The 26771-nt window shown below is 46.1% G+C and overlaps 2 protein-coding genes across 9 annotated transcripts in view; one reads left to right on the top strand and one right to left on the bottom strand.

Moving 5' to 3' along the window:
• The first annotated feature begins 952 nt into the window (after nt 1-952).
• LOC135388775 (uncharacterized) lies at nt 953-18947 on the top strand. Its single transcript, XM_064618566.1, has 6 exons — nt 953-1187; nt 1254-1313; nt 6277-6361; nt 9717-9743; nt 10831-11033; nt 18425-18947. The coding sequence occupies exons 3-6, from the start codon at nt 6289-6291 to the stop codon at nt 18821-18823; spliced, it is 702 nt and encodes a 233-aa protein (XP_064474636.1). The 5' UTR covers nt 953-1187; nt 1254-1313; nt 6277-6288; the 3' UTR covers nt 18824-18947.
• A 2766-nt stretch (nt 18948-21713) lies between these two features.
• The window catches only part of LOC135388773 (alpha-2-macroglobulin-like), a 125473-nt gene continuing 120415 nt past the window's right edge, over nt 21714-26771 (bottom strand). For all 8 annotated transcript variants that reach the window (XM_064618563.1, XM_064618562.1, XM_064618564.1 and 5 more), the window contains 7 exons: nt 26594-26766; nt 25838-26050; nt 25306-25418; nt 25156-25243; nt 23507-23581; nt 23332-23434; nt 21714-22030 (listed from right to left, as the gene is read on the bottom strand). In XM_064618563.1, coding sequence (XP_064474633.1) covers nt 21981-22030; nt 23332-23434; nt 23507-23581; nt 25156-25243; nt 25306-25418; nt 25838-26050; nt 26594-26766 — 815 coding nt within the window. In that variant the 3' untranslated portion in view covers nt 21714-21980. The remainder of the gene's footprint in view (nt 22031-23331; nt 23435-23506; nt 23582-25155; nt 25244-25305; nt 25419-25837; nt 26051-26593; nt 26767-26771) is intronic.

The following is a 26771-nucleotide window of genomic DNA, read 5'->3' as shown; positions in this document are numbered from 1 at the left end:
TAGCGTCGGTGGTTCTGCGCACGCGCAAGACATAAGCCGAGCTTTGCGCATTGCGCGGAACCGCCACCTATCTCTTACGTACGCGAAGGCGACAGCGTACGTTATGCTAAAACTCACTCTTGTGTACATCAAATAACACGCGCGCGGATAATCAAATAATGGGGAATAATACGAGCGGAGCTCTTGCGCTTTCCGGGACTGTGTTCGCTGTTACTGAGGTTTTTCGGCGCACTACCCATTTCGGTACTTAAGGCTATTACGATTCTATCACGATATTATACGGTCTATTATACTATTACGATAACTATTACGATTCACTCCTCGAGGGACAAAATCGAGGGAACACTGTGTCGATATGCTGCATAACTTTTTGCTTGGTTTTACGAGGTTTTAGTTGATTGCGAGAAACAGCATTCTACCCGCCCTTGAAGCACACGTCAGTAATGCATTGTTTGTTTAAAACTGTGAATTCATCAGTTTTTTTTTTTTTTTTTTTTTTTATTGTCGTTAGCCACCGTCGCATGTTTCAGAAGTCATAGTTGTAAGACGTTATTTGAAAGCCCACTGTAGGACTTCAAAGAACGGTGTCGACGAGGTATGCGTAGCGAAAAAGATAAATAAATAAATAACACGGACAAAGACGCGAAATGAGCGCTCGTCTCTGTCTCTTTTCGTGTCTTATTCCGGTTCGAAAAACGTATCGTGGCTACGTTTATTGAAGGACAAACTCCGCTCAAAAATAATGCAGAAATTACGCGAGCATTTTAGCCGCCAGCTAAGGAATTGAGTACGCGCCAGGTGCATATTGATAACGTGCAACGCGAATTGCGCAGATTATTTCTTTTAAATACCTTCACTCCGACAACGTTGACAGGACAGTGACGAGAGGGAGAACAACCCCGACACTCATGACATGCACTCACATGACTTCTCTCTCTCCTTCTCACAGCGGCGCAGCTGAACTATGAACAGCTCCGTTCTTCGTTTGCGTTAGAAATGTTGTCTTTGTATATTTGTGCTACAGAGTCAACCACAGTCGGCTGAGAAGTTCTCAGATTGACTTGCTTATGTATAGGTTCCTCGTAGCTCCCTTCATCCCTGCGATAAGATGTGGATCTGCGCTACTGTATTTAACGTGATCATTAATGGCACTGGTAATGCATTGGCAAAAAGCGTAGGAAAATAATGTATGTGCTCCATCGCCCCCCTTCGTTGTCGCTATTTCGCTCAAAACCTCTGTATGACTTTTCTAGTTTTTCAACTTTGGAGCCCCATTCTACATCCAAGAGGACTGAGCCATACACATTCAGGAGGTAGGTGACTTTCAACCTTGTCTGACACAAAGCTCCTAGTAACCCTGCCGTAGAATGTAACGTCGATTTTGACGTCGTATGTTAACTGTAGTCCATTGTTGTTGTTCGATGGGTCGCTGTTTCCGGGTCACAAGTTTGAAATGCTTCAGCCGCAAATTTGGATAAACAATTTGGATGTAGTTCCGTATCGGGACCACTGGCTTTTTTGAAAGAAAAAAGAATAAAAACAAAAATCAAACACTTTTACGTGAAAGAAGAGCTAACTAGTAACGCAATTAAACAGGAATGACCCTAGTATATTGCTCGAAACGTATAAAAATTAAATTTTATCGTCCGTTTCTTGAAGGTGATCCGCCATCTTTACTGAGGACCTTCTGATCTAACCCGAGGCACAGTCTCGACGCCCGCACCGAGTAGTGCGTGCCTGGGGGGGGACAATATTTTTTCGCAATATTTACTTTCCTGACGCTTTCACAAATTTTTAAAAACGAGTGGTCCCAATACGGAACTACGCCCAACAATTTTACTCACAGCACGTTTAGTCTACCTGCAGCACAGAACTGCCCTTTGGCATAGGCTCGTACACGCATAATAAAACGCTACTTCCTCCTCTTTGTCTTTTTTTTTTTCATGTGTAGGCAATGGAGAGACGAGGGAAATAAAGTTTTGGAGGAGATTTGGGAACGCTGAAATCGAATTTGAGGTCCCGTTTCAGAACTAGAGATAGAGTGAGCGAGAGAGAAAAAGAAACATTTCACGCCAATGGATGTCGTACTCGCAACCTCTCTGTCCTGAAACATATCAAATACATTTTCACCGGGAGTTACGAAGAAGATGAAGATAAAAGGGATAAAAATAAAATGGAGCTTTTGGCTCCAGAAATGAGGAGACCGGCAACTGCACTCCGCGTATGAGAATCACAGCTCACATGTCGCTGAAACATTGCAAAAAAATTTAGAAAAAGGTTGAGGGTGGGGTAAAGGTGCTGTGTAAAGGTGCGGGGTAAAGGTGCTGTGCCTGATTACCACAGATCCACGCCAAATTGCTGACGGAGGGAGTGTAGCAAACACATTGCATCAGAGCGAAAAAATTATACCCTTCGCGTGGGTGCCAGCTGATGTGCCTGGACAGCCGCGCCGTCAGCGACAAGATTGCGCGCGACACCTTAGTGCTCGGGCACCCACTGAAATCTAATGTCATGCCTGAACGAGATACAAAAGATTCAAGTTACAATGACGTCATGCACAGTTGCGGAAAGAGTGTCGGACAGGAACATACTTTGTATAGGACATACCTGTAAATCACTATTAGGCAGATTATCCATGATCTCGCACTCTGGAGCAATTTGATGAAGCTCAGCACCCGTGTCATTTCATGGAGCTCCGCCGTAGTAGGTGACATGCGATATGTGATAGCCGAAAGGCGCCTTGGACAGAAAGCTGAAGAATTATGGACGCACAAGTGGACCCTGTCGCCGTGCTGGAGGCGTCTGTAAATACTGCGGTTCTTTTGCTGCACTGATGCATGAGACCCGAGCTGCACTAGCGAGCGACGCAAGGAACTGTTCCCTTGCACGGAAGCTCAGAGACCGTAGCGTAACAGCGGGAGCTTCTACAGTGCCCATAGTGGACCGCACTGATGTGGTTTCGGCTTATGTGTATGCAACGCTTATAATGTATCACAGCCTTGTGAATGCTGGAAGATTTCGCCCATGTATTGCGAGCTCTAACGGATTTCTGAAGAGGCGCACTGATAGTCGGACATGGTGCCAAAAAGGCTATCTCCTGTAATGCTGTAGTGGAGGTCCCCCAGCCTCGGCGATGGCTGCATCATTCATTTGCGCTCGTGGTAATCCCAGACAGCTCTTCACACTTTTTGCCAAGATATTTTGCAGGACTTTCTACGGTGACATCGACAAGCCAAGGAGAACAGGCAGATGATAAGCTATCATCTGGTGGACAATGGAGGAGTGAAGACCAAGCATGGATGCACACGATGATCCCCATCGGTATCCCGCCAGGAAATTAAGAGCACTAATACGTGATGCTGCTTTTTCTTGAAGGCAAGATACTTCTGCCGAGCAGGGAAGAGCTCGGTCAATTCTGACAGCCAGAATCCGGTGCGAGGATAATCTGCGCACTGTGTACCCTCCGACCGTCAGCTCTAATTCCCTGAGGCTCTTGCGGGTAAATGGCAGGTAAACGGTCTTCTCTTGAGAAACACCCACGCAACGCTGTGACAGGTAGTTTGTCACGATTTCCAGAGATTCTTGGATTCAAGACGTTGTCCTGGTGGCCAGTGGGTTCTTGACGACCATAAACAAATATCATCGGCGTATATGCTTACATTGACACGACGGGGTAGCAAACTCGGCAGTGGTGCCAGCACCAGATTGAAAGGCACAGGACTCAGAACTTCCCCCTGTAGTACACCTACTAACTGCATATGATGATGTCTGGAGGAAAATATGAGTCCCACACAATCTATCGCCTCGCGGTGCCCTCCCTAGAAGGTGAAGAAGAAGCTGTCAACTGTCAAACAAGGACACACAAGAGAAGTACGAATACGCAAGAAACAACGAGGTGTCTTTTCTTTTGTGTCCCCGTCTTTAGTGCGCTGCTAGTATGTTTAACTTACGTTTAGCTGAAGAAGAAGCCGCTCTCACTCACGCTGCGTTCAGATGGTGGTGGTGGTGATGGCACGAGGGCTTGCCGTTGTCGGCTTCACAGAGGTGGGCAACATCACGACTGACACCCTGGGGAACGTGCGTCCTGGGCCGACTTCTAATGGAACTGTGCCGGCATACGTCTGAAAGCGTCTGAGGAAAATCCAGGAAAAACCCCAGGCAGCACAGCCGCTCCTCCGTTCAGAGATTCTACATTCACTGCCTACTTGAATCTCAATGACCTGTGCTCTGTAATCGTCGAAGTCGCTGGACCGTCAAGTGTCGAATTTCCTGTGGACGCTTAATTGGCCACTGGATTACAGTAAAATTCCTCATCAATACATGTTTAAAGCAAACACAGAATAGAATCCAAGGAAACTAGGGTGCAGAAACGTCAGTGGCAGAATATACACGATAGCTGCAAGAGGTATGCTCCATTGAGAGATATTCCACATACATTCTCCTTCTTAACCGCAAAATATAGAATGAACAGGAGCGGCAGACGCACCACAAGACTTTGTTCGCACACCACAAGCCTCGGCTAATGGAAGCATTAGCTTAGAGTTACAGTTCTTACAATAAGCTCATCCTGCATGACATACGAGTATACCTAAACAGTGTCAACTGTCAGTGTATTTAAGTATGTCTTTTGTTATTAAAAGCTTCAGTTGTGAGTCAGCAGCCGTCCGGCCTGCGTTTTGTTTGTTCCCTGCCGTGTGCCTCTGTCAAGCTTGTTGGTGTTTCTGGTGCATATGTCAAATTACTAACTACCCCAGCTCGGCTCCCTACGTTACTGGGATGACATCTCCATGGACTCAAAGGCTGCCTTCAAAGCCGTGGGCACGCTTCTTCGAGATCTCGTGTAGAACAATAGTCCTTTTGATGGAAAGTTGGTTGTTTTGGGAGGAGCCTTTCGCCAATATTTGTCATGCTGCCAATGTCTGCTTATTTTTGTCTATGGGGTGGTATGATACACCCAGGTTTCGTCACATGTGATGCTTGATTGTAAAACTTCGTGCCGCTCGGATTGGAACCGGTACCGCAGCTGCATAGAGACTGCCGTGCGCACTCCCTCGTGCGCACAGTTGAGGTGTCGGGGAACCCATCTTGCACAGACTTTGCGGAACAGTAAGTGCTCGCCGGTTCTCGAGGATAGTTTGCCCAGCGCCTACAATGTGTACTGGTGTGACTGCTGTCGGACGAACGTGTCCATGTGGTTCATTCGTCACCATATCTCGTCCATCGCCAAACTGTGCACACCATTCGTACGATCTTCCCCTTGACATCATTTGTTCCCCATACTGTGTCTGTAACCTTTGCAAAATCTTAGCTTGTCTGATGCTCTAATTCACAAGAAACTTGACTATACATCGTTGTTTCACAAGTACAGACATATTGGTCACCACCACCATAACTGCCGCTGCTGCCTGTGCCGCTGGCCCGAGAAGGAAGGCACTTCGTCCTCCGAAAGTTTTATTCGATTACGTTTACGGTACTCACCGATATTTTTCTAACAAGCTCTTCTTCAACGACCTTTCTTGAACGACCCTTGTGCACCAGCTGTGCATCACAGAAACAGAGAGAGACGGGGAAGGTGAAGAAACCGAACTGAATACGTAATGCAGCACCATTACTTGAACAGCACTGAATACGACAATCCTTCCAAGCAGCACATGACATATGTCGGCTGGCTTTCAGACATATGTCGGCACAGTTCCCTTAGAAGTCGGCCCAGGACGCACATTCCCCCAGGGCGTCCGTCGTGACGTTGGCCACCTCTGTGAGGCCGACAACGGCGAGCCCTTTCACCAGCACCAGCACCACCACCACCACCACCAAGCAGCACGCAGTTATATCGGCACTGTTCCCCCCGGGTACTGTTAACCACACAGCCACCACCATAACCACCATTATACCTCCAAGGAGCAATGAACGCTGGACCAAATTCACATTGCAAATGATTCCTTTCGGCTTTGCATATCGAGATATATGACGGCCTCAATAAGTCACCTCTAACAGATGTCTCACAGGGATACAGATGACTCAAAAATAGCAACGTATGGTACATAAACAACCAATTGACATGTTGTCTTGATCATATACGTACCAGCCGCTCACTCAGACGGAACGGCAAGTTTTGTCACCCGCGGTCGTGTGACTTTTCTTTGTGGGTTTATTGTGCTGTCACTTATTGCGACATTTTATGACCATCCCGGAACGAGATTCATGTCAAATGTCACAACACATTCCGTGCAGATTGTACGTGTGGATATGTTTTTATTTGTTTCCTCGACGCAGCCTCTGGATAAAATGCATAACCGTGCGTGGATGGTGCTAAGTTGCTTGGCGTATGCCGCTGGATACCAAGGAAGCACTGAAACAGGCAAGTAACAATGCTGAAGTACATCGCACTTGAACCGCGCTGTCAGAACGTAGAAACTTGTTTACGATGTGGTGCGGTTTCCATTGCAAATGCACTGGAATGGGTATACGTACTCGAAAGTATTCAAATGTTGATGTTTATGTTCAAGTTCTAAATACATGGTGCTTCCGACGTCGTAAGGGAGATAGAAGAATGAACACGTCAGGCTAGCCGTATTTCGCGTGACAGCCAGTTGTCAGCTCTGTTGGAACATTGCGGAAAGTTGTTCGATCCTTGTAAGATTAACGTAGATGGAAGGAGAAGCCGTCGACGGCGAAAGTGGTGTTCCTCCTTTCTCACCTTCGCCTCATGTGAGAGTTCAGCTGCGGAAGGCATATCACTGGCCGAGCAACTGTGCATGACTGCGAATAGACTCTTCTTTTATTTGAAGAGGACATGAACAGGCCTCGTTTGTTTTGATTGAAGAAAAACGTCACATATTAAAAAGGAATGGGCAGCATTAAGTTATGACGTATTGATTGAAATGTAGAGACATACAGCAGAGAGCGTAGATAAGCCGTAGTATGTGTTCGGGCGCTGTCGCGGCTCCATCCAGGAATCCCGCCGCAGGATTTGTCGTGGAAGATGCCCAAATCCCAGGACTGAACAAAAAATTACCCGGGATTCTCACACAAGTTGCGACCTTGAGAAACCTGGAGTGGACCAAGGGTGCACTAATTATGTGTGATAATGTAGCAAAGCTGTCGTACTTGATGCTTGATGGCAAGTTGCTAAGAAATGTAAAATTTCCGGAAATTTTGAATGGCTTGAAAAAACAAAAACAAAAAGTTCTTCACTTTTTTGGTTTCAGAAAAATTAGGTTTAAAAAAAAAGGAGTGAAAGGTGGCATCAAACATTTTTATTCTTATGACAAAGGCGACATTTCCTGAAGTTTGAAGTGATAGACTGAACACCAGCAACGAAGCAAGGGTTCATTGCTGGCTCCGAGTGTGTGCTATCCATCTGTGTCTCTGGATACTCAAGGAAATATTGTCCTATTTTAGTGCCTTACTAGTACTTTAGTGAAACATTGCCTTTTTCATGTGTGTACCAGCCAGCTTTCATTCTCGCATATTCCCCTACATTATCGATACTCTTATAGCGTAGCGTTGCAGGTTATATATTTAAAAAAAGACAACAAGACAAGTTCCTGTAGAATTTTCACGTTCACCATAAGGATCCAACATTGACTAAACCCGTGCGACACTTTACAGTACAGCTCCGGTCAACCACAATATTAAGCACAATGGAAAAATTCGGTCTCGTTTCCTAGCGCGATAACAGCCACCTTTGGGGCACCGGGGGAATGTTACGCGAAAAAAATCCTTGCGTTAAACTAACAGAATAATTTTGTTCAATTAAGATCTCCTCATGGCCGCAAGGGTTGCTGTAATCGCGTTCGGGAACGAGACCACATTTTTTCCAATGTTATTATTAAGGTTGACCGGAGCTGTACATGCAGAATGCTCGCCCTTTGCCTCGAGTCTATACTATGTTTCAAAATGTTTCCAAGTGACCATGTGTCGCGCGGACGAACCGCTTTGCAAAAGTTCGCTGTACTCACAGAAAAAAAAAAAAAAAGCACAAAAACTCGTAAGTGCCGTCCGAAAATGAGAATGCCTCAGCCCTTAGGCACACTGTTGCTTTCAGAAATCGAAACCGAAAATGACCACGCTGGCCATCGAAATGGTACTGTAAAAGAATGTCTTTGTGGAAATTGTGCAGCTTTTTTCAACTTATTCAACAATCTATAGAAAAACTCTTTCCTGAATATATAGGCTTTTCCTTTCTTTTTTTTTTCCCCTTCGAGCGTTTACATTTCTAGTTGCTGGGAATGCACGTGTCCTTGTAAACTTCTTCAACCTCATTGGGAGGTAGTGAGACTGACTTCTTCCTGTAAAGAAGGAAGAAGAGCGTAGTAGAATGGGCACGTGATCAATCAATCAATTAATCACTTATTGGTTTTCGTTGGGCAAGCGGGTGAGCGGTCGTTGTCCTCGTTTCTCCACTTCGCTAATTCCAAACACTCTGGTGCCGAAACCCGGGACGACTGCACTCGACAATGCCCCGCGAGAGTCAACTAGATCGCCTCAGGCGGACTCGAGCGGGGACCCGTGGGATGGTCAAACGCACCATCGCTCATCTTGAAGAATACCTCGCGCTGCCGGACACCGGACAATATTTTCAAATTCTAGCAAGCACCACATAAAAAGTGACAAGTGGCATCCCACATTTCATTGAACTAATTATTAAAAGCATTAATTATTAAAATTATTAATTATTATAAGCTACTATATACAAAAATATAAACGCCGGCTTATAATTTTTGAGTGCCTATGTGAGACGCGGCGCAGTTACCTTGCTGAAATTACCATGCACGCTAAATTACGGCAAGGTAATGTAATTACATCTTTTCCACACGTGATGCTGCACAACTGTAGCATGGGTAGGCATGTATTATAATACATTACTCTAGTACTTTTTGTATTAGTGTTACGTATTAAACCTTCAAAAACTATTTGTATTAGTATTATGATACTCAAAAATGTGTATTACCGGTATTAGTGCATTACTCATAACACTGTAATGCTTTTTGCACACGCTGTCCATTGACCCTGTATGACCCAGCTCTAGTGTGCACTGATAACAAAGGCAATATGGACCCTCAAACCAGATCTACGTCATTACACATTTGTACTGTTCCATTTCCCCCTGGCTTTCTCAGTATTATACATGGTGACTAAGAATTCAGAAACCATGTCGTTGAAACCGTTTTTAGGTCTAAAGAAGGCTGTGGTAGTTGTTACCATATCAAACCTGTAGGTTAAACCACTTAAAAAGGAAGCTACAAGCCTTATTCTTCCAAGTTCCCATTCAAAAAGGCACGCGATCCTAGACAGTAATTCTGTCGCTGTGGTTCGCAGTGAAATCCGTATCCGGTTTAACTTCGGATAGCAGTGCACCTCACCTATAACATCACCCTGGCATGGCTCTTTCTGACTTTTCTCACGGCCTTTATCGTCACGTGATTTGTTGATCGCAACCGAAATTAAGCCTGTCGCAGTATTGGAATAAGGTAGACAATGTGCCTTGGGTCCCTCACCGCGCATACCCCACGACCCAACAGTCTTTTATGCAATGCGCACTGACGAATTTAAAGGAACTCTTGTTTGCATTACTGCATGCCGTAATGGCTGAAAACACTTGGGGACACCCACACGGACGACGAGAAATTGTGTTGCACTTGACCGCAGTGCCTTTGCCTTTCTTTCATTTTATTTGCGTCTTATTTTATTTGATTTCCTCTCTCTTCTAGGTCCTCCACGACAGGCCTACCTTCACCGTAAGTACCCGCGTTGCCAACATTGATATTCGTACACGTTTCAGCTTGAACATTAAAGGTGCGTATGGTGGTAAGTGACTTAACGGTGTACGTTTTTACGTGAGACTGGTTGTAGCTCTGGACACTTTAGTTGTCTTTGTTTTTGAGATTGGCATGCCGAAGAATGAATAAAAGGCGATAAAGTCAGTCACCTCAAAATCGCGCGCGCGTTAAGCCCCGAAGTTCGGGATGATGCGCTGGACTGATATGCGGCAAGTACGGCATGCTTCCTCGGCGTTGGTGGACGCCTTTGAGGGAAACTCATGTTGACTCTCAGTTTTCGATCATTGTTTTCATTATTATTTTCGATCAGAGCCCGTGTCGTAACCAAGTACCAAGTTTTATTAACGCCGCGCAGCGAATGCCAATCGATGCCGATCTCTTCCATGTTTTATCCGCTCTTGCATGTTGAACGAAAATTTCGCCTACGCTCCAGGTAAAAATTCTGTATCAAACAAAAGTACTGTGCCGTGCTCAAACCAGTTCATGAAGGGCTTTTTCTTATACATCATTGCAATAATGATGAGACCAGAATCGTGTTCAACCTGGCAATGAACATGGTGGAAGTAACTTTTTGCCTCCATATTTATTTCGTGCGACTCACTGCGTTTTTAAGGAACATTTAAAGAAACATGGCCAGTAGCATTGTTCGTGGCGCACATACGCCACGCAGGTGCTGTTTAAATAATTGCACAGTCATAAAATAACAGGGAAGTGTCATAAGTTTATCACGGAAGAGGTGGCGTGCGTAGTCCTCAAGGAGAGTGTGTGCTGTCAACTAATCAGTATCGTGGTAGGTATAGTTTGGCGCAGGCCGCTGACAAGGTATTGTGTGTTGGGCTTCAAACATGACAGGTCTAATTGAGCTTTTCACCAAATTTGACGTGCGTGGAGGGGTGCAATGGTGCAGTGCGTCTGTATTTCCAACCTCTCAATCAGAGCGAAAAAGGATATATTATACATGTATCCTACATTTGTAAAACACAAATGGCTTTTTTCAAATGTGCGTGAGTGCTCGGAAACACTCCCTTACTTTTCAACGTTACAGTATCAGGTCCCATCGTCGACAGACTCGGAACTGACGTTCTGGAAGTGCTGAAGGAGGCATTCGAAATGCTTCATTTGGAAACGATGATAGTTGCTGGACGTGGTCACGGATTGCGGCTGCTCCTGGGTCAAGTGGTGGGATTTGAGAACACTCAGACGGGTCACCAGGTCATTGATGTATTCGACGATCATATGGAGACAACGGTGAGTATAGATATAGACGACGCTCGCAAAGACTCTGGTCACTTTATTTTCCTAAGTCTAACCTTGCTTTAAATTGGTTATGGTTTAAAGCGCAAGTACGCTCCCAAATGTAATTGAAATAAACATGTCTGGCAGGAGCAATTCACTACAAACAACTGTCCCGCGAGCTCTTTCGCTCGGAATCGAGGTATGTCCAGAGTGACACGCGTTTTGTCGCGTGAGCCGTCAGCGGACTTGCAAACAGCGGGAAGAACTCAGCAGGAAAATCAGCTCGCGTGGCGTTTCTGTGACGTTCTTTGTGGGGTGGCCACGTGTCAACTTTAAAGGCCGAAACGTATGGGACGTTTTCCCAACGTCAATATGTCGCGCGCACGCCGTGGCCTTGTACGTGCTGCGAATAAACGCCCGCGAGATGAGCGGGTGACGCGCCCCAATGTTTTCTTTTTTTCTTTTTTTTACGGTTTCTTTGCTCATTCGTTTCAGATATAATTGAAATGTACAAGTAAATTTAGTGTGGAGAAAATTGTCTCGAAATATGTGCGAGTTACTCATACGCAACTTTGTCTACGGTATGGTGGCCATCACTCTGCCTACACCTCGGAAAACGCGCCCGGACGCGCGCCAATATATGTAGTCGACAGACTCCGGCGTAAAGCGCGTTGGAAAACTGGTTTATCACACGCAAGCCCAGCGCGTGTGCGTCGTGGAATCGTCCACCGCGATGCAATCGGTCACCACGTGGATTCCAATTATTTAAAGGGACGGTCCCGTACCCCCTGCCCCTGTCATAAAATGTACCATTCGATTGCCTTTTGTTGAAAATTGAGTACTGCTAATTTACCCGACAAAGCACGTCACGGTAAATTGATAAGGACTGCAGAGGGCATAAGCGATTTGTGTTGGCAACAATAAGAACGACTACGTCGCCCTGGGGGAAAGTCCGTGATTGGATACAGAAATCGTCTGCTTTTGCGCGCGCTAATGCACCGGCGTGAGCAGACGACTTTCAGAAGTGGCTCCACGGGAACTCGCATACAGTTTCTTTCGGTTCTCAGGCAAAAGACGCACATTCTAAGAAGTGACCCACTGGCTGGTTTAGAACAACTATGTCATTCCCCAGAGACAAGTTAGAGGCCGCAGGCTAACCCCACCCACAATCACAAATCTGAAGTCGGTGCTGGCAGTCGCATTATAGCTCCGACCAAAAATATATTACGCGCGCTTCCGTTACACTCCATGTTGGACACTGATCACGCTTCGAAATGAAGTGTCGGTGAAAGACGTACGTGGGGAAGGAGTGCGTGTTTGTGTAAAAACCGCATTAAATACTCTCTGAAAGAAAACATTCGATTATGCCCCACATTCTCGTAAACCCCAGTCAATGCACGAACTGCATTCTCCGCTCACGGAGATATACGTCTGAGCGTCCCTATTTCGAGAGCAGAGGGGAGCTTATGGGGATGACTCGACCCAAGACCCTTCTGCACGTTGCAACTGCTATGGCAACGGCGACAGCTTCAAACTGCTGCTTTGCTCTTCGCTCAGCCAATGGGCGACGTTGGCGACTTACCTGCAGGCCGACGTCATGCGTGACGTTGCATGAGAGTGCAGTGCAGGTTCCGTCGTCTGCTATTACGACACGTTTGAACAAATTCGAAATTCTGAATGAAACTTTGACGGTTGTATGGGTACAGTACTCGTGAAGATAGTTTTGGCTAAGTTTCGGAATCGCCCCGGCTGCACGAGACCGTCCCTCCAAGGCCGGAACCTATGGAGCGTTTTTCGGACGATTACGGGCGCTCACTCAACGTGCGTGTGACCTCGGCAAAACCAGTTTTCCAACGCGCGCTGAGGGTCTCCGCCGGAGCCTGTCTTTAAAGGGCGCATTTTCCGAGAAGCGGACACAGCGATGGCCGCTGTGCGGCAGACAATGTTTCGTGTGAGTAGCTCGCACAAGTTCCTGGGACAATCTGCATTATACTAAATTTGCTTCGACAAAACGATATTCTGCAACGAATGCACGCAGAAACGGCGTACAACAACGGCATCGGCACGTTCAAGCAAACACTTGTGGTCGAGGAGTGTAGCGACATTGGGGTGCGCGTCATTCGCTGTGCACGCGTCCCACGCGTTTCGGATGTTTGCTCGTCGCACGTGCAAGGCCACGGCGGCGTGCACGCGAAGTTTTTTACGCTGAGAAAACATCCCATGCGTTACGGGCTTTATAGTGGTGGCAATATATTATTCCGCTCAAGTTGGCGAAAAATTAAGTAGGAATTTACTAAATCAGAGGAGTGCACTGCCCGAGGAAAGCACCCTACAAAACTGGTGCTTGGAGATCGAACTATTCATTGCACCTTGAAACAGATAACATTCAAAGGGCACACGCGTGACCTGGATATAGATAGCTGACACAATTTTCCTCTCTTAGCGTTGACTATAACATAGATCCATAGCGAACACGGCTCCAACGTTCTTGAATGAGCAACAGCTGTGACATGCCTGTTGGGTATACGACGTCGTGCATGTTTTCTTAATCCTCACTGACACCAGCTACATGATGCTATAAACATTTCGTTATTTGCGACTGCATATAAAACACAGGCGCCCGTAGCTCTCAGGCGCACATGGCGAATGCCGCACGAGAGACTTTCAGCTAAAAGCTCGAAGAAACCATGTCTCTCCCTCGCTACGTGAGTTCGCTCTGCAAACTGGACCTTCTCTGGCTGCGCTGACAGAACGACAGACTGAAACGTTGGCTCTCTCAAAACTAGGGTTCCGGATCCCGAACCGTTTTTACGATCCCAGAATTTCGGGGTTTCCAAATATCGATCCTGTGATCCCGAGACGGAGAACGGAATGTTTATGCGTGTGTCGATTGTATAACCTTGCGCATTCACAATATTTTAGATAGCAATACAGTGCGCGTGTCCAATCTGTTGGTGGGTTTTGCTACGCTCACTTTTTGTCCCATCATAGTAAGTATTGTGTTCTGGTCTGCAGCAGCCAGGTCTAGTTTTCGAAAAAGGCTGTCTCGACTATTCTTTTTTTTTTTTTTTTTTTTTTTGCTTTCAAGTCAACCTATTGAAGACGATCAAAAGAAAGAGAGAGAGGCGCAGTTCTCGACTATGTTGTGTAGTCTCACAGAGGGGAAGAATTCTAATTGCGTGGGAGTTTTAATGCTGCTTGGTGCATGACTATGGACTGTGCGGTGGGTTGACTCAGCAGCTAACTTCTTTCCCATGGGTCTTCGACGGTTTCTAATTGCAACGGTCATTTCGGTTATTTCTAATTTCGGTCATTTTTCGTGGACGGGAGCGCCTGAAAACAAATGTCACTCGGATATCGTTCTTTACTCTTCGCATGTATTACCAAGTATTCGTTGTCAGGAAAGCCGCGATGTATTAATCCTGAGACCCCGATATGGCATCCTGAAATACCGAAAAATACGCCGGGATCCCAGGTTTCGGGTTCCGGGATCCAAACCATACAGAGGACGTGATCAGAACGTCAGTTGATACATTATAATTTGTATTGTCATTTTCGTTTTCGTTGTATTGCCACCTGCAGGATCGGACAAGCGCAATGCTTGCCCACATCACCCGCATTCTGCGTCCGGTCTCCACCACAAAACACTTTCCTCTGCACGGACTATCACGTAGTTTTTTTGTTCGCTTTTTTATTCCGTGTTAGCACCGCGAAACAACTGTGGCTATCAGCGGCGTACAGATGTGGACAGATGCAGAGAAGACAGTAGGAAGGAGTAGGGGACAGGGAAGGAGGGCTATCACGTAGTGCATGGAAGCAGTGGCGAGCGTGCATATTGCTATTGCTTTCCGAGCATTAACCGTATGACTCATAATATGGTGTTCTGACAGTGTTCACTACTCGTACCGTTGATACAAGAGTAACGCATCATAAGGTGTCTTACGGTGAGCCTTCGCATTCTATAGGACTCGTTTTTCGATTCAGCACAAGGAAATGACGTATGTGTCATTGTTTACCACTTCAGTGTCAGTATTACCACTTAGTGTCAGTGTCAGGATTGGATAACTGGTGGATAATTGGACAGTGTATTGGATAACTCATTTAATATGGATTATGTGTTGAGTTTTGGGGGTCTCTGGAGCATCGCCGAGCAGTCAGCTGCAGCACTCGCACACATACAAAAAAAACCCTACTATTTACCATCTTTTTACTGCTGATACCGTGGACGAGATAGAGCGTTTCACAAGTGAGTGTCGTGTACTTTCTGCACTTTTTATGTTGTTTGATATATGTGGACTTTCTTGACGTTTTGTGTTCGTCAGTGTGACAACTCAGATAAAACCAACAGAAACGCAGCGAACGTGTCGTTGATTGTTCCTTGTGTACCAGCTGCGCGTGCAAGCAAACTACCCAGTATGCACACTGCTGAAACAGAAAGAAAGGCAATTGGAGTAGACTTACAAGCAAGGTGTGTCAGCCAACTTCTGCGGCGACATGTTGCACGCGCAGTAGGCTAGGCCTGCGGATAAGTTCGACCGCTTTGGTGCTTTTGACACGCGCCGCAAATCACCGACACACAGTCTTTCGTTTAAAGAAAAAGGTGGGGGGGGGGGAGGATGATGCTGAAATAGCTTGCCGTTGTTGGCCGTGCACGAGTGGGCATCGTCACAACTATAGCAAAAAAAAAAAAAGAAGAATAAGGAAGAAGAAATGTGAAGGGTCAAGGTGAGGTATAGGCAGGATGAATGCCACTGATGAGACTGAAGTGCACTGTGGACGAGAGGTGTACTAGAGGGGTCTCTCCACAAGTCCCGTTTCCTAGAGAAAACGCACGAGGTTGCGAGTTTTGGTAGTTCTTCTGCATAGGAACCTTCGGGGAATAAGATGTCTGTCACTATGCCCGGAGTGTGCAAGGAGGGTTTCCCGCATAGTGTAGTATGCGCGGCATTCTGTCACGATACGTTCGATGGTTTCCGGATGATGACTGTGACCGCAACTGTAATCTACCCTGGAGCCGAACTTGAACAGTTGTGAGTTCTCGAACGCAGATCCCCTGCATAGCCTATAGAGCATTGTCTGTGTATCTCGGGGAAGGCCTTTCATGGGAAGAGAGGGTCGTCGATTTTGCATGATATCCTGCACACCAGGATGACGCACTTCAACTAGCTTGAGAAGCGTTGAGGATTGGGCTAGTTGGTAATGAGACATCTGAACCGAAGGTCCGTGTATCTCGCGCTCTCAGTTCGGACGTTTCAACTAGCTGCTTAACGGCCATATGGCTGTCGGTATCGGCCGGACCTGGTAAGGAAGGGCTGCAGCTGAGATGTGCTGAGGATGCTAGCTGATCCGCTCGTTCGTTGCCTCTGATGCCGACATGAGACGGGATCCATTGGAAAGTAAGACCTCCTCCGACTAGCTTATGCTGGGCACAAGACCTTTTTCTACAGCGGTCAAGGATGCTACCGCGCATGGGCTTCATCACGTTACACAGGACACTTCTCGCAAGTAAAACAGCCATAACTATTCCTGCCTCTTGGATCGCAGCAGCTGCATGTGGAAGAGCCAGGAGTTCGGCAGTCGTAGAAGATATCGGGTAACGAGCAGAGTTCCCTTTCGGGCCACTTTGATGGGATGTAGTACGCACTGGTAGCGCTTCTGGCACGGTCGTCAATGGAGTCATCTGTGAACACAAGAGTGGTAGACGTCAGATATCAGGTTTTCTGCCTCCATTCTGGCCATTAGGGGGCTGGACTCACTCTTCTTTAGTAAACCTGGGATGTGAAGCGTTGTAACTGGCACGAACTCACGCCATGGCGGTGTAGGTAGACTATCTGGGGGTCGAGGTAGGGCCCCCCTGTTGGCCAGAGAGCTAGTGGCGAACATACTAGCCAGGTGCCCTAGGGATGTGTGGCTCCTTTGTGCGAGGTTGGAGAAGAGGGAATGCTTGCTGTTAGATGTTGCCGCGCTATCCAAAAACCAAAGCCGTTTGAGCTCCAAATGCACACTGACGGGCTTTGTTAAAACAAAACTTCACCGCATAACAGGATCCCAGCCAACCACCATCCCGAATGACATCGTTGTCTCCCCTGATTCGTAGAAATCGGGAGGCGTACGTCTTTTTGTGACGCTTCTGCGGAAATGTTAATGGTCACAAAAAGGCGTACGCACCGCGCTTTCCACAAATCGAGAATGGTAGAGGTATCACCCTGTACAGTGGCTGGCCTTCAGCGTGCTATGTGGTGAAGCGTTGTTTTAAGAGTGAGGCTACACATCGACGTACAAGAGGCATACGCATTGCATACACATCGACGTACAAATTGAAAACTTCGCAAAATTCGAGCTGAACCGCTACTGCTTATGCTGGTAATCCCTGCATTTCTGCAACCTGTCGAAGGCGCTGCCCTTTGTCGACGTCATGCCAACGGCGATGGTTCATTGCAAACTTTCCGCTGCAGCGGCAGCGATGGGGTAATGTAATCGCGTCGTAGATGACGTGATTCTCTCACGTCTCGAAGAAGGTGCCCGTGGCGAGTAAAAATTCCCGTTCTGCGCACATTCCTCCTCCGGAACGGGTGACGGCGGGGTCAAATAGATTAGAAAGGGAGAAAGGGGGGAACGGGCGAGGAAGTCAACGGCGTTAAAAGGGGTGAAACCTCAAATGCCTTCATCGTCTCTTTCTGTTTTGAGAGGTTAGCAAGAGTGTAAAGTGTAGTGAGAGTCTAGGTACTGTGTTCACACTACTGAGTTTCAACTTTGGTTACCGTGGCAACACACGCGTGCTAGGTCTTCCGCATCAGAACGCTAGGAGTTCGCCCAAGCTTAACTTTTTTTTCGAATCAGGTACCGGCCTGTGAACGAGAACCCATGAACCCATTCCGCGCATCCGTGTTGTGGCGCTTCTCTTCTATGTGAGACGAATTCCAACATGGTCGCCGCAAACATGCAGCGCATGGAGCGTGCAGGAAAAAAAATGCGAGGTTCATTACATTTCCTTCGAACTGGAAGGCTAAGTTCGTTCAGTGTAGAGAGATAACTTGATGCGTCGAGAAAACAATCGGAACTCGTCTATAGGACGCGCGGGCAGCACCGTGCGCAGGGCTGTCCAATAGGCGCGCGTTCCAATAACTTATCTCGACGGACCAAGTTAACTCTACAGTGTACGAATTCAGCGGCCCTGGCAGCAGTTATCTGTCACGCCAGACTCACTCTTGGGCATAAGACAGATGTCACGCAAGACGCGTATTGGCTGCAACTTGTGCTGCCCGTATGTATGTGAACAGTCTAGCGGATCGCATGTGTCGCACGCATATGATACGCAGGCGTCTGCGCGCTATGAAACGCTGTAGTTTGGACCAAGCTTAAAGCATAAGCTCGTACTGGAACAAACATTGTTTACATTTCAGATCAGACTAATGGTCCCATATCTCAACTATTACACACCTGCTACATACGTCACTGAAGACAAGACGTATGGGGTGGACGTTAATGTGACAGCAAGCCATATCTCGTACCTCGTTCGCTGCAAGTACAACGGGACGAAAATGAAAGTGTCTTCCATTGGTGACGGACGGTTTAATGACCTTCAAGTAAGTCTTGACGTTAGGACGACGGATGCAGACAAGGTACCGTATCTCGAAGACATGGTGTATCGATTTGCAAGAAAGGATCTTACCAGGTATGCTCGGTACCATCTTCGGGATCTTTTCGAGAGACTTGATATGCATCAGCTGTTCGAAAACTGGATTCAAGAATTGCTCGATCGGCTGAGTTATTTTCATGGTTATCATAAGCAGCAACAGTGAGGATACGTCGAAAACGGTTTGCGTACGAGTGCCTATGTCGTGCAGTTTGTTCTGCAATATAAGCCAGGTAAACGTAAGAGTATCGTTGAAAACTCATGAAATAAATGTGAAAATTCCGTTGGTATGTGTTCTTTGTAGTGTCATTTCTGCTTATAGTATGAGATACACCATCTAGAGGCAAGATTCAGACAAGATAAACGAGAGGAAGGCGAAAACAATGTCCGGGGTCGCTCTTGCACGTTTTCTTCACAGTTCATAGCAGTATCAACCCCAATTATAAAATATAACATAAAACGAACACTTCACCACATGACGCACTCAGTGCAAACCACCACAGATAATGATTAAGTTATCACTAGGGTCCGGGAATTTATGCACAAAAATATTCCGAAATATGCTAATATGAGGCGCGAAACGTCTAAATATGCAGAAACGGAAATATTATGATGCCAGGAATGTGTTTCCGGAAGCTTTTGCGTATACCTTCGAACTGTATAAACACCCAAGTTGTTTAACAATGTTCTACAAATGAAAATGCACATTCGTTATTGGCAGTTGGAACATACATTCATTCATGCGATGTATTGATCGTTGGTCTTTGCGGTATGCCACTATAGCCGTAGTCAGGTTTAAAAAAAAAGTGCACAGGCACATCCACATGGGTCATTCTACATGGGATCCGAACGCGTGACTTGACTACCACGAATCTTCTTCAGTTTCTTGTACTGGTTGGCACCATAGAGAAACGAACACTTACACACTATGTTCGCCGACTTCGGACGAATACTTATGCTAGATGGCGCAAAACACCGGGTACGTCAAAAAGTGCGGTGTATTTGAAGGCTTCTCCTGGGAAAACGGATAAAGTTATCTTATGTCTGTAAACGCTAGTGTGATCGTAAAGGATTGCTCTTTCATTGTGTATAAAGAAACTCTCATGCTGACCTGTCTTTTGTATCGTTCTGTAGACCTCGATACCCACGTTTTCGCTGTATGCTTACTATCTTTATTTTTAAGTCATTGCCTGCACTGCACAGTCGCACAGCATTTGGTACGCGTGAAGCTAGTCACTTGGTCGACGCGTGAAAAAAACGAAAACTTCAGTATTCAGAAGAAAACTAACAATAAAAACAAATTGTGAAATATGCAGAATTTGATAAATCAGCTGTATTGCGAGCTGAAAAAATCGATGAGACCAAGGCGACACGAGGATTGTGTCAACACTAAAATGATAAGTGATGTGTCGATCGACGAGCTTATGAAATGATGCCTCTTGAGGGCTTGCACGGCATGAAGAAGATTGTGCGAAATACTTCACTTGGCACACCAAATGTTTGAAGCGACGCGCAGTCATCAGACGCCCATTGCCGGAACGTGGTAGTGGAGCTCCGACATACGCTGCAGCTTTTCTTTCTACTTGTTCTGGACAGCCGGCAACTCCGAGCAGTCAGCACATAGAGGGAGTGGATCTGCCCGTCACTGGATGCAGTCTCACCTCACCTGGATTACGCTAATCTAAAACTCGCTAATATCGAGTTGCAGTATACCTGAAGAACTCTACGAAAACGGAACGATAAAGGAATCCAATCCAAGCCTAGCGTGTTTACAGCGCGATGTCACCCGATCCAAAGAAACAGGCCGATTGGCTTATATTTTCAGAACCGTTATCGTGAACATCTTCTGATGTACTAATAACAACAACTTTATTTTAAAATGATGAACCGAGAGTTTCATCGCCAGAGACGATATTCTACCCATTGCTGATGGTGATGTGGGCAATGAAAGAATGAGCCCCTTCACAATAATGATCCAAGTTCGATTGTGTCCAGAAAGGTCCCCTTTGGTGGGCTGGAGTAGGCTAGGGACCAAGCAGTCTTGGTACTATGATGCACTAAAACAGGATAGTGTAAAGGGTTACTGTATGCTTGATGGTGCAAATGTGTTCAGTTCGGTCTCTAATTCGCCACGATTATCACGTATGAGTTCCATATTCAAACACTGATGTTCGAAAGTGTCTTTCTTCCTAGGACAGCAGCTGCATGGAATGCACTTCTGAATGATATTACTACTGCCGAAAGTGTCGCGAAGTATGTGGTATTATTAGCAACAAACGCATTCTAGAAATAATTTCCTTCTTGCTATGGTGTGTGTGTGTCCGCTGCTCATGTTTGAGAGGCAGTCAGTCAGAGTTATGTACATTGAAAGTACATCCGCCTTGCCACTAAACATGATACACACTGAGCACTTTTGTGTTACAACCGCTCTATCGATCATTTCTTTGCACGATGGATTGTGGATACAGAAATATCATTTTGACTGATCTTGGCAGGAATTTCCTAATTTTATGCGTGTTGCTTGTTTACACCATGAGCATCTTTTTTTTTTTTACAATTCCCGTTTTCTATCGATCATTCCTCACACCATGGATTCTGTATACAGAAACGCCATTTCAACTCCTCGTGGTAGGAATTTTCGATTTTTACACCCAGTGCTTCTTCATACCATGAGCACTTTTTTTACAATCGCTTTTTTTCTGTCGATCATTCTTCACACCATGGATTCTCAATACCGAAGTATCATTTCGAATCATCTTGGCAGGAATTTCTAATTTTATAGCTGATGCTTGTTTATACCCTGAGCACTTTTTTTTTGTCGATCATTTCTTTGCACCATGGATTCTGAATACACGGATACCATTTCGGCTAGCTTCTACAATCGCTGTTTCTATCGATCATTTCTTCGTACCATGTATTCTGAATACACATAACAATACACATGCCACTGAGGACCGGATGAGACCAACCATATGTGTAGGTGCAGGCACCAGAGCTTGTGAATATATACGCATCTTGAAAGACTTCTCATCGAAGAAACTAACAATGGCGCTCAGTTTAAAAGTAGTAAAAAGCATGTTTATTTGACCACATGTTGTCCCAACTTGTCTTTATCTACAGACCACGCAGGGAAATGGGACGGCGACCAGAGAAAAATATTGTTTGCTTTATCTCCGCTGCTCGGCCACTGATAAGACGAAAGGACAGTCCATGTGAACATGGGTCATGCATGAGTGGTGGTTGGAAACAACTTCCGCTGTGTTTGGCATCATTTGTGAGTTGAACAATTTCGAGGGCGCCTCTTGATGCAGATGAATTCTCCTTTAAGGCGTCGCTTCGCAGGTCAGGCTGTAACTGACGGACTTTGCATTTTCTGCAATAACAGAACACAGGGTGTGATACTGCGAAACGGACAATCGATTTCGTGCGTTGATCTCGTCAATGGGAAACATATCTTGCGCAAATCATCAGTTAAGGATGAATAAGCGAAGGAAACGAGAAAGCAATAAAACTCGAAATTACTGTCGTATATAATGTTCTAATAATTCGTGCGTTACCTGGCGAGACGACTATAATAATAACTTTATTTTTGTTTAGGTGCCCAAAAACAACCACTAGGGTATTTGTTGTCCACGAAATGTTAGACATGTTTAACTAGGTTATGAAAAACAATGACATTCAAATACACAAAATGGCAACAAAGTTAACAGTGAAACATCGAAGTTGAACAGGAACAATGGCACTAATACTTGTAAGAAATTGATGAGAAGGAGCGAAAATTTCAATGTCACGATGTTGTGACGCGGAGTTCAAGATTAGTTGTAAACGGTTGATTGGATGACACTTTGCCAAACAGTGAGGATAAAAAAACAAGGTGAGACCTCGGAGTTCGTGAGGGCACTCGGAAGTTGATGCTCGATAGTAATTCGGAGAAGTCAATGACAGCATGTATGACCTTATATAAGAAGTGACTATGATGCTGGGCAACGCCACAGTGGTCGGTCTGTGGATTAATTTTTCCCACCTGAGGGTCCTTTAACTTGCGCCGAAAGTTAAGCATGTTAAGCTTAGCAATTTAACGTCCCTTGTGAAAGACTGTGCGTAAGCAACTTGTACCCTGCCACTAAGGTACTGACGTCCTCGATCAGGGTCGAACCCGCAACCTTGGGATCAGTGGGCGGACACACTTCAAACAGGTCCACAGATGCCGGTTGTCGTGCATAAGCCATCACGTAACTTTTATGTAAGGTTCGCTATGTAGCCTACACCATGGAACATTCCGTAAACTCAGGGGAGGTGTATTATTAGTGCGGTCGCAACTAGCTCTTGGAACGAAGGCGCGAAAGTATATCAGCCTCGGCAATAACGGCAGTCATACCATAATATCCATACCTTTGTGGATACCAAGAACAACAACAATACTTGTGATTAATGAACACTGAGAGACCACTGTAAGGCCTGAAATGTTGCACCTGGAAGGGACTGCCCCATTCTCCCTCCCTCACCTTGGGATTCAATTGAGTGTGAAACACCAAAGGCTGTTGAGATACTGCCCACAGTCCGTACAGGTCAAGAAGATAACTTTGAAATAATCGCGCTATATCATATGAAAAGCGGTAGTACGTATTGTTCTGAGGTCAGCATGTATCTTTACGGAGTGCAGGGGGCACTCACCGAGTCGGTAATAGTCGTAGACTTTGACGGTGGCAGGCTTGGCGTCAGCCACTTCAATTTCTCTGTGAACACGAACTTCGAAGCACTTCTCTTCAGACGTAACCTGTAGTACGTAAAGGAAGTTCAAAACCATGTGTGCAAAAACGCGAAACGTAGGCCAAGATTCGACACGTACCTCTTCGAAATAGAAGTTCACTTGGTTCTTGTCGATCTCATGCCTCTTCAGGGCGACATCCGCCTTCTGATAAATCTGTTGAAGAATAGAAAGACGAATAATCATGATGAGCTGTTACTGTGTGCAACAGGAAAAGGACTTCTTGGACACCAGGAAACAAGCACTGTCAGCTGTGCGAGGCGAAAACGTCTGCGAAGCATTGCGATGTTCACGTGCACAGGCGTGTCGTATTGAGCACGTCTTACATGCGCATACAGCAGTAAAATTACATTACAAACGAGAATGAATTGATTGGGGAATACTTCGGGAAACAGCACCCCTTTGGGTGCAGTTTCTACCGGTGTTTCACACGAAGCAACCTAAACGCCCCTGCGAAGTTCAAAACGTTGTGTAGTGGAAATGAGCTCTGTCGTTGAAAATCGGAACCGCGTGACGCTAACATCGAGAAGCTTGAACAAATGTGCATATGCTTGAAGAAATAAGATGAAACGCAGCGCAAGAATGCAGGTCATAACTAACTGGTAGTCAGACTACTAGGCATCTGTATTTTCCTTAACAGTTTCCTGCTTCATAATATGCTAACTGGAGTAGATTTACGCGCAAGGTGTGTCAGCCTGCGGATAATTCCCTGCTTAATTTCGGCTCCTCCATTCGTTTCACCATAAGTAAGTGGGATCACTGCAATGATCCGACGTACTTATGGTGTGCGCGCCCTGAGGTTTGTCTGCAATAACTATTAAGCTATGGCGTCATCGCAGTCCTCTGCTTGCCACTTTGTTGTCGAATCAATGGTCGATCGAGCCTGAAGTGGCAAAAGACTTGTTTGCATTTTATTACTATTAAAGTAAACACGAAAGTAATTGGCTTGCAACTGAAAAGTAGCATATCCTCACTAGCAGAATCGACAGACGCCTTACATATTACCCCCTATCACATGTAAGTCCATAGACGAACACAGTGCATTCAAGCAGAGTCCCCATATTTTTTGGCCTTTCTCGGCTAACGCTCATTGTTTACAATGCATTCTGGACATCATTAGGCCACGCGTCATTGCGAACATCAACATAATTGTCCACAAATACGGTTGCGTATATGATCGGCGGTGAAACCCTTGTGAAACGACGTGACTGCCCGTTTGGTGCTTCATTTTGTAACCTATTTAGTTTTGTTAGCTTTCAAGCCTTGTACCACTGATCACTCCCGACCATACTTTACTTTACTTGTACTGGTGCTGTACTTTTTCTTCAGCACGACACCCTAGCGGCGAGCGGAAGCCGCCTCGCTCAGAGGAGTGCACGAGTGCTCTGACAGCGACACACCGCGGTAGTTTCAGTATTGCATGATATCGCTTGAATGAAAACTACCGCGCTGCGTCCGCTACCAGCGTCGCACTTGTCGACCCATCTGAAGTAGTGACAGCCTCCTCTCGCCGCAGGGGGTCCCACTGAAAACGCACACCGCTCGCGCGTTCCGTAAATTTTTGTCGCGACCTGTGCTCATATCCAACAGTTTTGTGATGGGAAATGTCTGCAATTTGTATTTCTCTTGAATGGAACGCGAGTGCACTGTCTCGGCATAGCTTTTTCCAGGCGACAATTGGAACTGCCTGAAACGACCGAACAACCCATCCGTCAAAATTGTGAACCTACCTCTCGGACATCATCATCGCTAGTTGTGTAACCGGAGACCAGCTTCAGTTCGACAACAGCCATGTTGGATGGTTGTTCGCCATCAAACCTGAAATGTAATGCAGTAGAAGTATGAGCTTCTGACAGATGATTCATTACAGCGTCACTTACTTTGTGCAAACTTTGACGAGAGCTGATTTGCAAGTAGGATCGACTAAAGGAGTGACTGTCAATTCAAATCCCTGACTCTTGGGTGGGGTATGCACGTTGTACTTGAGTGTTGTCTGCGAGGTAAAAAAGAATTTTTATTTTTCGAATATCTAGCAGCAGACTTGGCTTTATGATTGATGTTTGTATGCCGGAGCGATGGTTGTAACGCACTTCAAACAGAGGACGGTTCGTTCGCCGTAAAGCGCACGATGTTATATTAGAACTATTAGATGGCATCTAATATTTTTGGATCAGAACCTTCAGACATGTGAACAAAACATCACTCTTCGTCTGCGCGCCACATCTCTCTCGAACCTGCGAAACTTTCTCTGTTCGAAACCCGGAGAAAAGATTTTTCTAAACGACGTCAGAAACGCTTAAGAGATCTTCCAGTTGCCTGTTACGCCGATCATTCACGACAGATTTCAAGGTAAGAGCTACAATAATCTTTTTTGTATTTCCTGGTGCACTAGAAATAAAAATGGGATCTCACCGAGATTAATGCACATCCCGTTCCGGTAGTTTCACCAGTAAGCGTGTTCGGCAAATCCACCACTTTCCTCTGCTGCAGCACAAGCTTGCTCTCTTCTTTGAGATCATAAGCCTCGTTAACTTCATTTCCGGACACCCTAACGGCCACGTCGACGGGGTCCTTGCTCAGGTGAGACGAAAACGCAGAGAGGGCTTGAAGCCCCAGAACAGTGTCCTGCGAATACATAAGAGAAGACATTACATAAGTAACAACGAGCAGGCGTGTTCAGTGGCGATGTATAGACCAATGCAGTCTACAAAAGCCCAAAAGAATCTGCAGTAAATGTTGTGTTTTTTTATTTCTATTTTTATTTCTGTGCTTCGACTGCATTAGCTCGAGCTGGATCGGATTATTCTTGCCAGCAGGCTACCGAAACGTATGAACCCACATGTAGGAAGATGCTTGTCCCAGACTGAAAGAAAGTGCTCCGTAGACGCGCATTCCGTGCATTGTGACGTCACCGAACACCTGGCCAATGACATCACCATACTTCGGAGAGCGAGCGAATCGAAGGAATGAATGAAAGTGTGAATTGAAAGCAGAAGTGGAGGGGCAAGTCAGCGGTAACTTTCGCATGGTGACGTGGGCACCGCGTGTACTTGACATGAGCGAGCTTGGTTATGCCACACCAGACCACGCGGACCCCGAAGCCATAGCTGTCGTTAGAATGCACCTGGGTTGCACCAACACATGCGACCTTTTCGGGGATGTACTAACCTGTGTGGATGAAAATCCACCACGGCTATTTCTCTGTGTTGCCATCCAGCGTACGATCGGCTGAGCCTTGTTTAGGTTCTCTTGTCCTCCCAACTTAACGTACGTGAGGACAGCGTAGGCAGCAGTCTCCACATCGGCAGATGCTCCTCCGTTCTTCCAGTGGGTAAGTCCTCCTGAG

This window comes from Ornithodoros turicata, chromosome 3 (assembly GCF_037126465.1).
Source record: "Ornithodoros turicata isolate Travis chromosome 3, ASM3712646v1, whole genome shotgun sequence".
In the NCBI taxonomy this organism is placed as follows: Eukaryota; Metazoa; Arthropoda; class Arachnida; order Ixodida; family Argasidae; genus Ornithodoros; species Ornithodoros turicata.
The sequence above is the reverse complement of the archived record's forward strand: the minus strand, read 5'-3'. Positions and strand labels throughout refer to the sequence as shown.